Source organism: Centruroides sculpturatus, unplaced genomic scaffold, assembly GCF_000671375.1.
Source record: "Centruroides sculpturatus isolate CEXI.00-Female unplaced genomic scaffold, Cexi_2.0 scaffold22, whole genome shotgun sequence".
NCBI lineage: Eukaryota > Metazoa > Arthropoda > Arachnida > Scorpiones > Buthidae > Centruroides > Centruroides sculpturatus.
This window is the reverse complement of record NW_019384323.1, coordinates 313,693-331,810: the sequence shown is the minus strand read 5'-3', so window position 1 is coordinate 331,810 and position 18,118 is coordinate 313,693. Positions and strand designations below refer to the sequence as shown.

The window sequence follows — 18,118 nt, the reverse complement described above, 5'->3', positions numbered from 1 at the left end:
CATCTGTAAACCGTATTGATTACGTGCAGCACGAGAGACTAATATTGCATTTATGATTGATTGTTGTTGGATATGTCAAAGGTCGTTACAGAGGAGTTATTTATTCAACTGGCAGCATCTTGTTGATTGTCCCGCAGAACTGGTAGTGCTCCGCTTCCCTCTCCCTATCTTTGGAAACACTTGTGGAAGCTGACATGCCGGAAAATCGAACACATCTTTCGATTTTCCAGAGTCGGCCATTACTTACGGGATGGCCGCGAGAGAGACGTTGATGCTCGATTTTCAAACAAGAGGAAAATCTGCGGAAAACCGATAGATCACCCCTTTAAGTACGCGGAGTTTTGGATTCCGTGTTCGGATGTGGGAGAAAAAATGGACAAGTGCAACGTTATCCGGGTTATTAATTAAAGCAACGAGTTTTCGGCATTTCTCCCCCTCGAATAAGTTCGATACTTTAACTTCACGGGTTGTTAAAAATGGAGGAGAGGAAGGAAAAGAAAAATACTTAGTAGAAGGAGTCGCTTCCCCGCTGTCCGGAGGGATGCCGACCGGGATTACGTTTCTTTCAGATATTCGGTGAGATCAAGAAGGCAAAGGGGGAAGCCAAGAGGCTTTATTTCTTTCCATTGCACTTATACAGGTCCTATTAATAAAGAGCAAGCCGAAGATGCTTCGTTAAGCGCGCAATGGACGAAACATAACGACCCAGGGCCGTCTCGTCGCTATGGTAACGATGCTGTCTGTGGAGTTTTGATAAAGGGGGAGGGAGGTGGAATTATGGGATCTTCCCCCTTATCTCTTTATACTAACCGCCCCGATGATACTCCAGCCATAAAGTCTACCTTGCTGTTGAAGAGGTCGTGGGGTGCGGCGGATCTGTAAGCAGATTTGCTGCATCTACACAGATGACGCAAACAGGCCGGCCTGATCAATTGTGCATGAATAATCCAATCAGGAGAACGTGGCCGCTTTGGACGGATAAAGGAGTGCGCAGTATTCGCTTCTCCCTTCTCCTCCTCCTCTTCCATTCTTTGGCTTTCTCCCGTTACCTCGCAGGTTTCGGGGCTGATTTTGGCAGTTTCCGTCCACTGGTTAGCCCACAGAACGAGACTGTTTTTAATTTGGGCCCTCTGGGTTCATCTTTGAGCGCTGACAACTTTATTACTGCGGTAACATTAATATCGGAGTGATTGCAGTTTTATTACACGTCGTTAGGTGAGCGAGAAATGCACTATATTACTTTAGTAGCATTTACTAATTGCGCCAGGACTGCCACTCGACAACCTTCTCCGATTTGTTCCTTCTGGGTTTTTAAGGCATGCCCAGCAATTTTCGGCTCTTCTCGTCTTATGGCGGGGTGATTAAATAAACCTTGCCGTTGTGCGGATGTGCTGGCACACACGGACACACTGCGGCGCAGGGAGCGGATATCAATGGCACCTATCATGTGGAAGGAAACGGATGCCACTAACCAGTGATTGGGTGATTCACACCAGACCCCATAACTCCGATATGGCCCTTGTCGGGATCAGAATAGACCAATTACCTTACTCTTTCTCGTTCGGGGCCACAAATCATGCGGCATGATGTCATCGTTTCTCCCATGCCCCCATTATGAGAAAATTGCTTCGATTATAATTAATTATCCTCCGCACGAAATTTTTCTTCTGATTTATAGAGGCTCTTAAAACGGGGCCCTTTTAAAATCTCGTAAAGGAAACCCGCAAATTTAAGATATTTTTATACGTTTCTAAATATTGCAACTCAGTTTTCTAGAAATGATCTTTATTCCCAAAACACCTTCTTCTCGGACGATTTAAGGAGATTGTACGGGTTGGCCCCGTTTCAAAGTCGACACCAACTACAGAAAATGAGATTCTCCTCGTTCCGTACACAAATTCCAACGGTCTTGGATTTTTATTGGGCCAAATAAAGCGGGGTTAACCGACTTTAGGGCCAGCCTTACGCGCCTAGTAAAATTAACGTAATGGCGGGGACGAGGGAAGAGTGGAAAATAGCAGAATGTGCTAGCAGATTGTTTCGTCTACAATAGAGGAAATGGGCAAAGAAGTTCTCCTCCTCCGGGAGAAGCCGTTCTTGTATTTTGTCGCCGAGCAATCGTTACAGAATGAAACTTTTACGACTTCCTTCCGAAGTAACTCGACTCGACGTTTCCTATCATTATTTCCTTTTTTCAAACTTATAGAGTGAAAAGATATTGACTCCGATTTTGCAACCTTTTACGCTCTTTTCCTCTTATTTAAAAATAGAAGAACTCTTCATCTATTAATAAAGCGGGACCTTTCCTTTACTTTATTCACTCTTCCACATTATTGAATAAGATAAACGTCCTTTCTTCTTCTTTTTCTTCTCCTTTTTTTAATAAAGAAAAGTAATTCTTTCCTTTTTTCTACACCGAAAATAATTTATCAAATTTTTCGCTTTTCCTTACTCTTTTTTTATTATTAATTCGCAACTTTTCCATAAAAATTAATTCTTTAATTGAATTTTTTGTCGTTTTTATTAAAATTAAAAGACTTTTGACTATTTTTTTACCTCAAATTTAACGTGGGATTTATATAGAAGAGTCCGCTTAAAATATTTCTACATTTTTGACTGATATTTATAGTGTCTTAGGAGATTCCTCTGTATTCGGAACACTTTTTTGCGTGTATTTTCTAAAAAAAGTCGCATTTTCCCCTAGAGAAAGGGCATTTTAAAAGGACACGTGTTCTCTCCGTGCTTTGGCAGAAGGCAGACAAACAGAACACACGTTTTTATAATTTGCATCGTCGAGTTTACTAAATCGAGCTTTAAGGAAGTGAATTATAAATTGTATAGTCCCGCTGTAGATATTACAAAAATGCTTCTTTCTGCTGCAGGAGTCTTGTTTCTAGTTAATTTTAAGTGTGTTCGATTCGTCCATTTGCGTGTGAATTATTTGAATTCATTTCATTCCTCGCCACAGAATTAGTTTGCGGCATCAACAAATTTCTATAATCTTTCGGCCAATTTTCTAAACCTTCATCAACTTTTCACTTCTCGAATGATTTCTTCCACCGACAATTTTCTAAAGCCATAAATTTTCTATGTTCTTTGGCCAATTTTCCGAGTCTCGATTAATTTCCGGTTCCTGTAGCAAAATTTGGAATTCTTTGCAAATTATTAGTGAGGGACACGTTAAAAAATTCATTGGACTCGTCTGTACCGGCTGGGTTGCTCTCGTTCTTCTTTTATTAAGAAAACAAAAGTGATTGCGAGGTGCAGAAGTAAAAGGAAATTTTCCAAGCTGCACACCACCTGTGTAATTGCAGAGGGTCCTTGGTTATTTCCAAGCGTGATTTATTGTGTAAGTACCGGTCAGTCAGGCTTAGAGCTGTCGTCTTTCTGATGAAAACAAATGGTAGTGGAATCAATTAGTTAGCAGACTCCAGCCTCTCTAATCCCATCCACCGAGCCTCTGACGTCTTTCCTCTCTCACTTCTCTCGCTCTCTAATCTTTCCTTCTACGTCCAGACTTTTTACCTATTCGCCATTTTAACTTATTCTAGAGTAAAATTCGAAAATTCTTTGTCTCGTTTCACCTAAAAGAATCGTCTTCTCCTCTTGAAAAAAAGGAAAGAAACGGCGGGATGCAATTTATGTCAGCGTAGATCTCTTATAATAAAAAGACTGGCGTCTGACAGAAAGACATTATGTCTAGGACCTTAAAGATTGAAGTGAGAGTTGAAATTTTTCAAAAATTCGCCGCACTCTTTACCAGCCCGGAGCGCAAATACAGTAAATTTGCTAGCGATTTTTCTCCTTTGTATATAAGAGAGATGATTGTAATCGTATTCTTTACAGGTGATGCCAGTGTAGGCTCGGGAGACGGAACAGGCGAAGATGATGACGACGACAGAGGGAAGAAGAGACAAAAGAAAAGAGGAATCTTCCCGAAAGTCGCCACAAACATCATGAGAGCCTGGTTGTTCCAACATCTCACTGTAAGTCAATGTTTTACAGAAGAATCTTTTCAAAGCAAAGCTTCGCTTCTTTATTAAAAAAATCCACTCCCGTAGACGATAATAGTAATTACTGTTGAAAAACGCCCACGAGTTGAAGCGGGACTACTACTTCGCGTGTCGATTTTCTCACGTTTAATTCGTTCCTAATTATAATTATCGTGCAAACGTAAAAGGGAAATTGTTGCTTTAAGAAAAACTCGTACCTAATTAATCGATAATGACTCTTGCAACTGTTTGGAGAAAATTCGAAACTGTTTAAAGGTCGTAGGGCAAGGATCACTCTTAAATTAGTGCATTTTATGCAGCAATTTCTGAAAATTTATACGGGATTTTGTGAAATTTTTTTCTCTATCTAGTGTAGCGTGAGAACTTGGGCCTCGGGCCGAAAGATTTGGAATTTCATCGATGCCAGTTAATCAATGAGTTAAGAGATTTCTTAGTCTACACCCTTCATTTTCTAATAAAAAGATGAATATTTAGCCCGCGAACACGCGCAACCTTCCATACGTACACGTGAGACTACCCAAAGTGTCATAGACCATAATTAAGAGAGCATTATTAACGTAAAAATGCATAAAAATTAAGGAACCGATCGGGACGAGAAATTAATTAACCTTACGTAAGTTAATTGTATTTTAATCCTGCAAAAAAACGGTTTAGTTGGATGATAAAGAAGGATTTAGCAGGAAGGATGGGCCTAGAAGGAGCGAAAAGTTATCTTTAATACAAGCGTGTTTGTCCCGGTTCCTCCTCTATCTATAGATCATCGTTGAATGTGCAGTGGCCATCTCTCACGGTTAATGTGGCGACTCGTGACACGTACTGTCGCACTTTCCATTAGCGCTTCGCTTCTACTGATGGACTGTAAACTGTAGTCGCAGCATTGATCCACATTCCCGAATAGAATTAGCCAAAGTGGATGTTGAACGTTTCGAGAAAGAAACCCTCCGAAGAAGAAGAAGAAGTTATCTAAAGATAAAGCTTCTCCTTTCCTCTACGAGATGACAAAGTTATTACGTCCGTGCTCTACTACAATTTGTTCTTTGTGACGACGAAATTTCCACTTTAACTTTGCTTTCTCCGCTTCTGCTATCGATGGATGTAACGTTTGGATTTAATTAATTTTATGAGATTTTTTTCAACGTCATTATTGACATCCACTCTTTTATCTTCTCCAAATTTAAACTTCACTCCAAGTTTGAAATTCTTTATTGGAAAGAATCCTAGCAAATAGATGCGCTTTCATCATCTGCGGAATGACGATGATGTTTTTCTTAGCCAATCTGATACAGACTATCTATGACGTAACAACTGATGCTTTATCTATATAGACCTTTAAGTATCACGGTGATAATGACGACGTGCAGGTTAGACATGGCCTATTAGTGACGGCATTACGTGCTTTTCTTTGAAGATTCCATTGGCAAAATGTTAGTGTTCCGCCGTCTTTTAAAGCGTTTACTCGCCTCCCTTTTTTTTAATTTTCTGTACCCGATTGTCGACTGGATCTTAAATTTCGGTATCGACCATTCGTTATCTCCAACGTCACGTTTCTCTCTGCAAATTTTTAATATTTTAAAGATAAATATTATTATTATATAGGAGGCAATGGATGGTGGGGAAGAGACTCGGCCCGTTGGCAACACTGTAATTTATAGATAATCTAATTGTACAACAATAAAGGGAAGCAAAGCAAATCAAATAATGGATCCGACTTATTAATCTTGTTTTACTTTGTCGCCCCTCGTCCTTTTGTCTTGTCGAATTCTTGCGCTATCTCTTCGGGACATATCTGGAAAGTAAAGACAATGGAATGCTGCGCATGAAGCTTTTATCTTTTGTCCGCACTTCGACAAGAGAGAGGGTGGATGTTGTGAAATGTACTCCTCTATCTTCCGACAGCCAAACAAAGTAAACAATGGTACTTGACATTTCTGCATTCTCCCCATTTCAAAGATGACGTAATTAATTAATGTTTAAGCGAAAATGCAAAGTTGTGCAGCTTCCGTTCTCGTGTGTAAGATCAACAAAATGGGGGGAGGGAAGAAGGGATGGTCTTTGCATAAGGCGATAATTAATGAAAATTTAGATGGAGATGACAGATTCTTCTTTTGTTCCTTTCCTTTCGCCATTTGTTTAGGAAATTCTCGTGTCTGACTATGGCCGAAAACAATCGAAAACTCCACCAGCGTCACGCCAGTCGACCAATCTTTCCTATAATTTTAAATTATTAAAAAAAGTTAAAATTTCCTGTATAATTCGGGTATTAAGTTCGTATATTTTTATAACCGTAAACGATTTAATTTTGTCGTAATAAATATTTATTACGATGGAATTTGTTAATAGGTTGGCATAATACGCGCAAAATAAGCTAAATGCGTATTATTGAATTAATTTGAAAAAACGGCAGTCTCGTGTTGTTCTTTCCACGGACGACACCTTTTGTTCAAGATGGCCACCCGTATAGGAGGTGCGAAATGTCATCCGTCATGTCATCAACAGTCATATCACTGTCATACAACACTACAGAGCACCGACCAATCGGGGGAAGCGAAAGAGGGGGTGGTCCATGCTGTAATTACGTGTTGTTATCGCCCCCTCCTCTTTACCCCCTCGTGTTCCTTCTTGGATGTATTAGGTTCCTGGAGGAAGTAATCGCATTACTGGAACGTAGTGGTGGAACCAGTGATGCGTTGTACTAATCCCCTCAGTCCCATTGTACTGATTAGATCCGCATCAGGCACACGGAACACAGAAAGCGCAGAGGAAGGTGAAGGGGGAGCGGAACAAATGGCAAAGCTACAGGAAACTAATGTCGGGGTGGGGAAGACGAAAAAGAGCCTTGGAAGCCCAACTGCTTGTTGTATGTAAGGGTTAGACGAGGGATTTCCTTTCTTGATCCCCTTCGAGTGCAGCCAGTAAACATCGCTTGGCCAAACAGTTAACTAATTGTTTTACGCCGTTCCGGATAAAAACTTCTTAAATCGTTGGGGGATTTGTAAGGTTTGTTTCGGTAACCTCGTTTCTAAGATGGCGCGTCGTCGACGAATAATTCGGGATAGAATTTCTCCCCCTTCGACCGGGAGGTTTAGAATCCTTCGACCTTCATCAATCTAGCAATGGCGAAGAGCGCTCGGCCCCTCGCACGTAAGAAGCGCAGATTATCAAACTAGCAAAAGAGAATAAACGACTTATAGCGAGATATTACGGTGACAAATCGAATATATAGTCTACTAGCTTCCGAGGAGATCATTTCGCTGCCATCCATCCCAATTTCCCAGCATGGGAAGATGACAATGCTTCCTCCTTTCTGCATTACAATACCTTCTTAGACTGTGCCGAATCGAAGAGGGCAAGAAGAAAATTTCCAGCGACAACCTCCTCCTCCTCCAGTTAGATAGCCGGAAACTACGGGTCGTCCCGAATGCCACTCCATCCGTAAATGGCGGGGCGAAACTTAAACGGAGAGAAGAGTTGGAAAATAATCACCATCTCGTTAGAAATGGCGTCAGGATATTAGGAGCTGCAGCAAGGAAAATCTTGTTTAACGAAGGATGAAGTGAGTGGCTGCTCTTACCAAAAAGGGGGGACGGCTAGCGAAACTCGTAAAATATGCATCCGCTGTTGCTGATGTCATTTTGCAGTCTTGATGCATTGAAAAGTGATTGAATCAGCAGAGACATGACATGACAATATCCATGCCGAAGATTAAATTATTCAAGATCTCTTCCTGTCACGCTGCAGCGATAAGGACGTTTCGTTACCCCATTTCCACCTTTCTGCTACTCGCCCGCTGGCGTTTCGTCCACTCTCTGTGTCGGGGGCCTCTCTGTCCCTTTCCATCTCTTGGGGTATGAGCCCAGACCACGCGTCTGCGTGTCCTAATTTCACTCTTACCAATTGTGCCACTAAACTCTGCATTTTGAATGCAGGTAGAAGGCTGTTGGAGCTCCCAGATGACGACGAAGAAGAACTTAAGACGCAATGATTTTTCTCTTGCTAATTTTGTGTCAACCGAGCCCCAAATTAGCATCGCCTGCAAACGTTAAAAGGCCAGCCAATTCTCCCTTAGCCCCTTTAAACCAGATAATCTTTATTTAAAAGAGGCGAGAGTAAATTTTATTCTATGGAAAAGCGTGGAATAACAAATATTTGTTTTTGGCAAAGTCGAAACAGCTGGAGTAAGAATCCCTATATTTACAGAATATAAAAGCACGGTGTACGAACAGAATCTGGGATTTAAAATTCTCCCAGACGTGTATAAAAGGGGAGCAAAGGGGGAGGAACATAAATCCCACAACTTCCGAAAGCGAATTTTTATGTCTGAGCCAGAATAGAGGGAAGTAATCCTTTTTCTCGCAATCTCTTAGCCTCGGGGATTTCCTAAAGTTCTGTAGACTTTAAGTATCAGGGAAACAGTGTGCAGCCTGTGATGGAGTCAACGACTTGACACCCACTCGCACTCTCCCGCTCCACCCAAGATCCGAGCTGTACTTATTCAATTTTCCTACGGATTTCACTGTCACGCAAAGTTTTATTCATGCACGTGTCAAGCAAAGGAGATGTCAATAAAAAATGTCAGGACACGAGGCGAGAGACGTCACCTCGGTGCCCAATCATTTGCAGGTGGCAATTTGGGGGTTGTTAGGGACCCGGTGACAGACTTTCCCCCTTATTGTCAGCGGGCGAAATGACAGCTAACTTTTGACAGTTCCGTGTGAAAGCGTTGTTTGTGCCCCCGTTGGCGACCCCCCTCTCTCTTGTGTAGAAGTTGCATTAATTTTACGGATTTTATTGTAAAGAGCTTTTTCTTATCAGTTTTTGCCGAGTTGCGAGACTTTTTTATACATTTTTTTTCTACCAATGTAAACTGACAGTCGAGTTTCGTGATAGTTGCGCTTGATGAATTGTTCTGTGGAAAATAATGAGCTGTGTTGAAAATGCAAGGCACTTGCGCTAAAGTCGACCTGTTTATTTAATTGTCTCAGATTTTAATGTTTTTGCAACACGTTACTCAAATTTTTATGCCACTATTCTTTTGAAAACAGTAAATTATCTGCACCTTTCGCCACTCGACATTTCAAAAAGTATTCAGAGATATACGAGATAACCTCTATTTAAATTATATCATTTCGGCAACTGACTAAACATAGAAACGTAGCAAAATAAATAACCCCGAATCCTCCGTGTTAGGGAAAGTATCGGTTGTGGATGTCGTCAGAAAGTATCCAATCACTGCTAGATGTGCGCGACCTCTCCGCGAAAGGTCAGCGACCCTAGAACATCCTTTGGTGAAGATGGAGAAGAAGGAAAGAGAGAGAGGGGATGATTTATAGGAGCTAATAGGACGTCGTCAGCGGTGGCAAAGGAACGCATTAATTATCGTCAGAAGCGACATCGATGGAGTTTTGGGATTGATGGCCAACCGTTACTTACACAGAAAACTTTTCCTCTTTTTTTCCTTTCTTTCTCCCCATCCTTCTCTCCCACAACACCATTTGGAAACAGAATCTTTGGTTTGCTCCGAGTACAGACTCCAGTTTGTCTTTTACTCTTTATAGCAACTACCACTCACCCTCTGACATCTTCACTACACACTATAAATTTATATTCCCTTATATTTCCAGTACATTTTACTAAATGTATAATTCCTTTTATAAATAGAGCCATTCATTTTTTATTATTAAGTCGTTTGTTTATTTTTTAACTGTTATTTTAGCATCCTGTTTAGGAAAATATATACTAAATATATTAACTAGAAAAAAAAGTAGAAGGATCCTCGGTGTAGTGGTGATTTACGTTTCCCCCTACCATCTACGGAAAGTATCATACAAAACGGCACTCGGTCTTAATGTAACAGTGATGAAATACGTCCCTTTTATGAATCCTAAAGCTGTCAGTTGATGCTGTGATTCCTACATAAAGTGGAGTTGTAAAGTCTGCAACGGTATGGGTGGTTGACAAAATCTAAACACTCGTAAAGTCATACGTGACGTGTTTACACAACAATGACGATAAAAAGAGGCTGCAACCATTGTCATGCCAAGATAAACAGGTGTCATAAAGTAAGAAACATCCCTTCACTTCTCTATCATTTCCTCACCCCCAAATCGATTACATCAACGCTGTCTAAATTAAACGTTTTTCTATATGAAAATCTTATACATTGAAAAATTATTATGTATTTCCCTTACCATTTTATAAATATAACTATATTTAGATGGGGTGGGATGTTGGAGATGTTCTTTCTCCTTCCTAATATAGATAAGGTTAAATAGTAAATTCTTCAACAGCCTCTTTGAGAAGCTAACCGATCTCCTGCTGATAGAAACTCACCAGGATGCTCGTATATGTAAATAGGAACAAATTGATTTGAAAGGAAGAAGGGGAGCTCCACTGGGGTAAATGTAAAGTGCAAGAAGGAAGAGTGTAAGCAAAGATTATTTAGTTACACACGTCCCTTTTTTCTCTCCAAATCTAAACACTCGTTTTTAATTTCTTAATGTATTTCTTTACTTGTTTACAATAGAATTTTAACAATTATCAAGTGTTTAATACATTCGAAATTCGGCACATGTATTCTGAAGCATAATTTTGCCATCTTTCTAAATTCAACGGATTACGCCAATTTTTTTAAACGAAATTCGCCTGACAGAAACAATCAATAATGATCTAAGAAAAACATGTTTGGTGGCCCAAAAGTCAGTGAAGCCGTGACTTTTTACAAGTAATGTTTCCAACTAATAAGGTATTTAAATAAGACAGTTTAGGTTTAACAATGGTTAACTGACTTTTGGACCACCCTGTGTGTTATTCAGTACAGTGTTTGTAAACTGGAAGTTTTAGGATTGAAACTTGTGAATTTTGATAACCTTTTCCTCGTATCATCGTGCCTTAAATAGTTAGGCTACATCCGTTGAAAACAGGGAAAGTTTAGCTTTTAAACCAGCAAAATCATTATAAAAATAAAAATGATTAAAAAACGAAAAAGATTTAATGAATGAGGCGTGGTTAAACGAAAAGAATTTAGTTTAAAGTGTATGCATAGGTAATTCCCTTCATCAGATTAAGAGAAGGCATAAAACAATCCCCGCAGCTGAAAGGGAGGATTCTGAAGGAAGAATTTCAAAACTGGCAACGCCCTAACCTGACCTTACATAAAGGTCATTGTTCTCTTCTCCAAGGGTTTCGAGTTACGGGGGGTGGGAAGTATCCGCATACGTGAACACTTCTCCCTCCGGTGAAATAACTTAAGAAATTCTTTCATTCGTTAAGACCCCACTGGGTTGTCTGGGCTCCCTCTTGGAGGGAAAAGAAGAAACTATTTTATGCTAGACGAGTGATGTAAAAAGTGTCAGTTTAGTTAACAATGGAAAGCGCGAATTAGTATCCCCCCTTTAAAATTGTACAAGATAAGTTAATCATGGAAGCCGTCCTTCATCGATTTACTTTCAGTTCGGATGTCAGACAAGTAGAAGTAAAAGAATTTGACGCATCTCCGAACTAAACAATAAAGATTGTATTTACGAGGCTCCGGAATCCCATTAGCTGTAGTGGAAGGCACGAGGAGACCCTCTGCCAAATGTCACACCGATCACCAGTACCTGTAAAGCTTGCAGTCACGCTGACATTACATTGTCACCAGTGACTATTCCACGTGAGAAGTCACACAAATGACCTGTCATCCAGGTTGTAGCGACTGCTGTAGCACCCTCATTACTACAGATTTATGTAGGTGCAACCGGGACCGTTCGAATTAGGCATCAAACGTGATTTACCACACTTCTACCCCCGTGATAATTTTTTAAACTTGAATTATCACCGTTTCTAGACAGATTTATGCAACTTTTTCTTTCTTTCTTGTAGCATCCATATCCATCTGAAGATCAGAAGAAGCAATTAGCGCAAGACACTGGGCTTACTATTCTTCAAGTTAATAATTGGTAAGTGTATTTTTATTCTTATAAATCGGCCAATGCCGCAAAGGGGCGTTCACTTTGTGCTGGCATTTAATGAAGGGTTCTTTGAAGAAACCGGGTTATTTTGCAGCTTATTCTATTTTAATAAAAACTCTTTCCTGTTATTTACATCTTTTGTCATGCGAAAGCAAAACTCGAATGCTCGAGGAGCCACCGACACGGTTTTATTATAGAAGCAAAGCTGCAGCAGTCTAATTAATAACCTTTCTGCGGACGGTGTGAAGGTCGCGAACAGACCCGGAGGGCTTCCTATGTGTTGTGTATAGGATTTAAGAATGGGGAGAAAGAGATTTGGAAAGGTGGAGAGAGCTAGCTTACACATTTTCCACCTGTCTTTGTTAAGAAGGGTAAAGGAGCCATCTGGTACAGTATGCACCTCGAGTCGTGATAGACGAGCCAGAAGGTGGGTGGTCAACACACCAAGGGGTCTAGCCATCATTAAACGCCCTTCTACCGCTATTCCCGAACCAGGTGTGCTTTGGTCTAAGCTTTGACATAGCACAGATGGCAGGTCTGTCCAGACACAGCATGTGTGGCCCCGGTCTGGGAGACAAAAGCGGATAAATTAATTCGCGTTTTGGATGTTCGGCTGGGTTCTGGAATTTTTACGGAGCGAAAAAATGCCTGCAGACGTTCTTAGAGATTGCTATTGAAGTGGTGGCAGAGCCAAAAGAAGAGAGAGTAAAAAACAGGAAGAGAAACGGGAGGGAAGCCAACGAGCTAGTAAAAGGCAAATAGTAGCGATGGAGAAGGTAAGATGGCCGATGCGTTGTTGTCCCTATGGCTCTCATGGGAAACATCGGGATCTCGCACCGTCACTTAATAACACTGTTTTAAAGTTGCTAAACGGAATGGAGAATGGGAACATTTGGCGCCCCCAGGGACGAGGAACCGGTAATCAGACTTAGTCTCACAGTATGCGAGTATAAAACAGTCATGTGCACTCTCTGGGGTGTTCTGCAATGTTTCGCTCCGCTGATTGGGTAATCAGTCCGTGTTCTTCTTGTTTACCCTCGTGTGTGTGGGCTCGTTTAGCAATTAACTGTCTTATATTTATCAAACGCCTTGCTTTTATAATTCTTTCGACACCGCCCCTACCTATTGAAAAGGGGGGTCAAGAACGAAAATTTTCCATATCTCCGGCTTTAAATAAATGCAAACCCGCCTCTTAAAACTAGAAATTTATGCGGTCGAGAAAAAAGTCGGCAAGAAGTATATAAAATGGCGCTGCTCTTTACCACAGGCCCATTCTAAATATTGATAGAAACTGTTAACAATGCGAAACATTTAATTGCATATCAAATACCGAAACAAGAATCCGTTTTCCACTCGGAGGAACAACAGATACGGGATATGATTTCCTAACCTGGTCGCAGATAAATTCTAACCGTCCTACACTTCTCCAACGTTCTCTGTGCACAAGGTGTGTAATGAGCGCTGTACTTGGTGGGATGTAATAATGGGCAGAATGGCAAAGTCTGCTGCTCTTAGTGAATTACTAGCTTAATTACGGCCGGTAGCTTCTGCTGCTGGTAGCACTCGGCCGCAGCTAACTGCTACTTGGTAAATGTTGCCCATTACTGTTTGGTCAGTCGGAAAGTGCAGCGCTCTCTCTCGCTCTCCCCCTCCCCCTCCAACACTTTTATATATTCTGGCTCTGGGGTATGTCGAGGTGTCGAAGAGAGACCCAATTTTCCCTTGTCACTTTTACTTTGATTTTTCCCCTCCCGTAGATGGGTCGAAAGCCGATAAGTTTCATTACGTCGTTGTCTCCGATTTCATCCGTGCTCTCTCGGTTTTCCGAACGTAAATGGAGTCGAAAATTGTCTCCAATGGTTAAAGTAATTCTGTAGTGTAAGCGTAGTTTTGTCTTCGGATCTACCGGGCTGGCTTTAAAGCACTAAAGTCTTCGTCCTCGACATTCTTGGTTTTTAATGGGATCGATGCTCGAATCCAGCTCTGGATATTCTAGAAAATTTTCACATTCATTAATTAAAATTCTCTAAATTTAATTAAGTATTTTAAATGCAGTTTGTGACAGTTTTTAGTTGGATTTTTTGTAATTGTGTTAATTCTTCCCCCGCTTAAAATTTATTCTTTAATATTTTAATTCTATAAACAAATAATAGAGTTTAGAAGATATTTTTTCAATTGTAGAAAACCTAGAAATGAGCAAATAATTAGAAAAATGACGGGAAAATATGTTTATTGGCCTCAGTCTGCTAGAATAAGTGGAGTATTCTTACAAAAATTGATTTTAGTTTAAAGTGATCCAACTTATCTCTATCCCTACCGACAATAATTTGTTTCTCGACTGGAAGATGTTCTTAGTCGATACGGATGAAATGAGCTGTCTCCATTTTGAATGATCACATTCGGCTGATACTAAACAGTTTATCGAGTTGTCCAAATTCATTTGAGGAGACGGCAGACGTCACCTCCCACCATTGTCCTTCCTAATTCTTTTTTTTTTCATCCTCCCTCGGAGTTACCTTCCATACTACACGGAGCGTGACTATATAAAGCCTCGAGGCCCCAAGACGGTTTATCGTGGTGTAGAAGCCCCGTGTACCGATAAATCCCCCCTTCTTTTTTCTATCTCTCTCGCTTCCCCGATGGAAACTAAGGGCACTTGACAGATTGCGAACATTTTATCGATTAAAGGAAAATACTTATTAATGTTAGATTAAAGAATTTTAGCCAGTTAAAAGGAGAATAAGTCGGTCCCGGAACAGCCCAATTATCGTAGCGAGGAGGAGGAGGCCATGGTCCGAAAATGGAGATTTCTTTAATTGAATCACCTCCCGGCTAAACACAGGGTTCGATAATTTACTGAGGAAGGGAGGAAAACGGTTGTTAGACGGTTCCTACTTTTAACAACTGTTCCGACATTATAGAGAAGGGAGATTGCTGGTTAAATTTCTTTTAGTTAATAGGGATGTTCGGGAGCACGGACGGGAATTAAGGATAGGAGCCAACCAGAGCACGGTTTACGATATTTATTCTATAATTAAATCTTGGATAGTTTAACGTAATAAATTATAACTATTGAGGGTTACATTCGAGTGTTTGCTTAAGAATTGCAGCGGAAGTCTAGGTTGGTATAATGGAAGATAATCGCTAACACGCTCGATGTTCGGACGGCATTGTTGCCTATGGATGCACGTGCGGTCGCATCTACCCTAATACAACTAAAACACATTAGGGCAAGCAATTATAGAGAGCGAAAAAATAAAAATCCTCATTGAATAGGGGCGCGGAAGGCGAGAGAAATCCAAAATCCACCCCGATCGTAGGTGAACGTGGCGAGCTCGCTTCATTAAGGTATCTTGTCATCCGGCGACCAAACACGATAAATTTAACGGGGAGAGCGAATCTAGCGAGAGATGACCAAAGGGGAGATGGGGAACTATAATAACGCATTGAGAAGGAGCTGCAGATCTGTCATTACCAGACCCGAAGCTGGTGGTGTGTTGTTCATTACCTTTAACAACTGACCTGTCATTGCCACCTGACAACTTCTGCGGCAGTCTTGTCGTGGGGCCGGGTAAAAAAATATTATATATATATATATATATATAACCTGCTCAGTATGAAGATCCCCGTTGTCATAGTAACGCACTACCTGTACTTGGGGAGATAAGGGGGTGAGAGATTAGACCCGTCTCTATTCTGAACTCCTTCCATCAGCAGTTTTATCGTTAGCTGGTTCCACCGTCCCGCATATTTTTTCTTTTTTCCTCTGGTATTTTTTGTTTCTGTCAAGAGAGAAAAAGATAATTAACTTGCCAGATGGAAGAGTAGCGAAAGAAAATGGAGAAGATGTGTTACAGCAGTTTTTTTCCTTGGTCGTTCGGGATATAAAAATTTTCTTAATGTTTATGTAGGTGTATTTTGATATTTTTAATGACAGACCATCGACTACTTTGATAACCTCCTTAATTTTCAAACTGCTATGATGAAGGAGATGCTAATTTTTCTAACAAGTTCCAAGGTAAGAGAATTCTCTAAGGATTTATCTACTACAGAAAGGTTGTTTATGTATTAAGACACCTTGTAATTCTTCGGGGACGTGCGAAAAAGATATATCTATTGCATAAATATATAGGTCTGTGGCCATTAGATTAAGAGGTACAGTACCGTAGGTGGAAAGTTTAAAGTGAACTTTATCCACCGTTATAAAATGATTTTCGGGAGTACAAGAGATCCTCGGAGAAGGCGTTGGGCCACTTAAATTTAAAGTAGAGAAAGAAAGAGCCCGGGGCAATCTTCTCGGAGCGTAAAGAAACGCCTTACAATGGGTAGAAGATCATTTAACAACAGCTTGGGTTGTACAAAATAACCTTGTAAGTTAAAAATACCCGTTAGAGCGTTTCCAGTCTCCACTAAGCTTTTACATCACGAGAGGAAGCAATGTAGTCTCGTCTCTTGTATATATTCTACAGATGGCAAAATCGCCTTAGAGATTTAACATTTCGAAAATTTTGCGGGATAGGACGCAAAATGTCATAACCTTTCGTATCCAAAGAAGAGAAGGGAGAGAAAGAGAGGGAAAAAAGGAAGACAGACTGAGGTAGTTAAGCCCAACGTAAAAGAGCAAGCAGACGAAGAGGAGGAGGAGAATGGGGGAGAGTCTGCAGTGATGGGGATTCTACTTGATGGAATAAATGAGCTATGAAAGCAGCCAAAGCGGCAGTGCCCAACGGAGCGGAGCACCAGCATTACCGGCCGTGTGTGACGTGGCCCACTACTCCCGAAGCTCGTTTTCGGCGACTTCCTATAAACTCCTTCTTTCCTACGTTCAACATCGTTACCGCAAAAATGGTAGGGCGCATTGCACTTCACCAAATTCTACCAAACAATAATATTAACCGAATTCTCCTCTTAGATTTATCTCTTTTTTTCCATTTTTACAAGGCACCAGCGCGTCTACGGCACGGGATATGTAAGAGGTAGAAGGTGAGGATTTTTCCGCTCGGTTTCTGTTTATCTGCGCCTTTTGTAAGGGCTAGTCGGCAGATGGTGGACGTTGGTACAAACCGCTGCCTCCCCGTTTACAACGATTAACTCGGAAGATAGCTCGATGAGGGCCTCGCCGACTCACCGACCATTTTTCTGTTTCATTAGTTCTCTCTCGCCCACCGTCTTTTCGTCATTCATTATTCCCCACCTCCCCCGTTCGCTGCGTGTCACTTTTATTTTTACCAATGGCCTTTTATCCAAATTTGCAATTTCTTCCGCTAACGGCTCCGGAAAACATCTAGAAACTACCAAATTTACTCCAACGATGGCAGAGAAAGTGCAGAAATCCGTAGGTTTACTGTCCGTGTTCGCGCCTCATTTCGTATATAAACACCCACCGAATCGGTTCCATTGGTAACTTTATGGTATACTGACGTCATAAAGGTCAGCGGTACCTCTTACGATCCGCTATTAAATGCCGTGCAACTTCATAACCGCACAGTAAAGAGGCGAAGTGGCAAATGTCTTTTGTGCTATTAACCCTTTTGCAGGAGGAAGCAGTCAAGGCTAAAAGTTAAAATAAAAGTCATTACTCTAAAGATATCCTGTATCTAATATCATTTGTGTTCTCTTTTTTCCTTTCTCTTCTTTACAATAGCGGCAATTTAATTGCTATTTGTGCTTTGCGGATAATTGCCGCGGGGCCGCTCTCCCATTTTTCATTCTGGTAAAGTCCCATTTTTGATTTTGTTAATAGTTACGTAAAGTATTTTTTACAAGACTCCTTTATGTAAAGGCGCCTTTCTGTGGGCATCTTTATGGCGAATTCGGCCACACGACACTCCTGTAGGTTCATCGAGACAAAGTTTTTGTGCTAAAGATGCGCGATTACATAAAGAAGTGTGGATTTATGCATTTTGTTTTTGCTTATGCAATTCTGATTGGAGTATAAAATCAAAAGATGGTCGTTTAGCCCTTTGCATCGCAAGGATTTAGTAGGTCCGGAGAACTGGGCACAGTTCGTCTATCCGTATATACTATTTATAGTATAGAACAGAAGGAATCCAAGAGGAAGCGCAATAAAGAAGAGCTGTGGAGGCTAGTAATTAAGGGGCTTAGAGAGAAGCAAAGAAGGAAATTCGAGTTTCGAATCCGAAATCCACCTTAAAT

The 18,118-nt window shown here is 40.9% G+C and overlaps 1 protein-coding gene across 8 annotated transcripts in view; it reads left to right on the top strand.

The window, feature by feature from the left end:
• The window catches only part of LOC111626133 (homeobox protein Meis1-like), an 80,416-nt gene that overhangs the window by 51,435 nt on the left and 10,863 nt on the right, over positions 1–18,118 (top strand). For all 8 annotated transcript variants that reach the window (XM_023369478.1, XM_023369464.1, XM_023369487.1 and 5 more), the window contains 2 exons: positions 3,847–3,986; positions 11,874–11,950. In XM_023369478.1, coding sequence (XP_023225246.1) covers positions 3,847–3,986; positions 11,874–11,950 — 217 coding nt within the window. The remainder of the gene's footprint in view (positions 1–3,846; positions 3,987–11,873; positions 11,951–18,118) is intronic.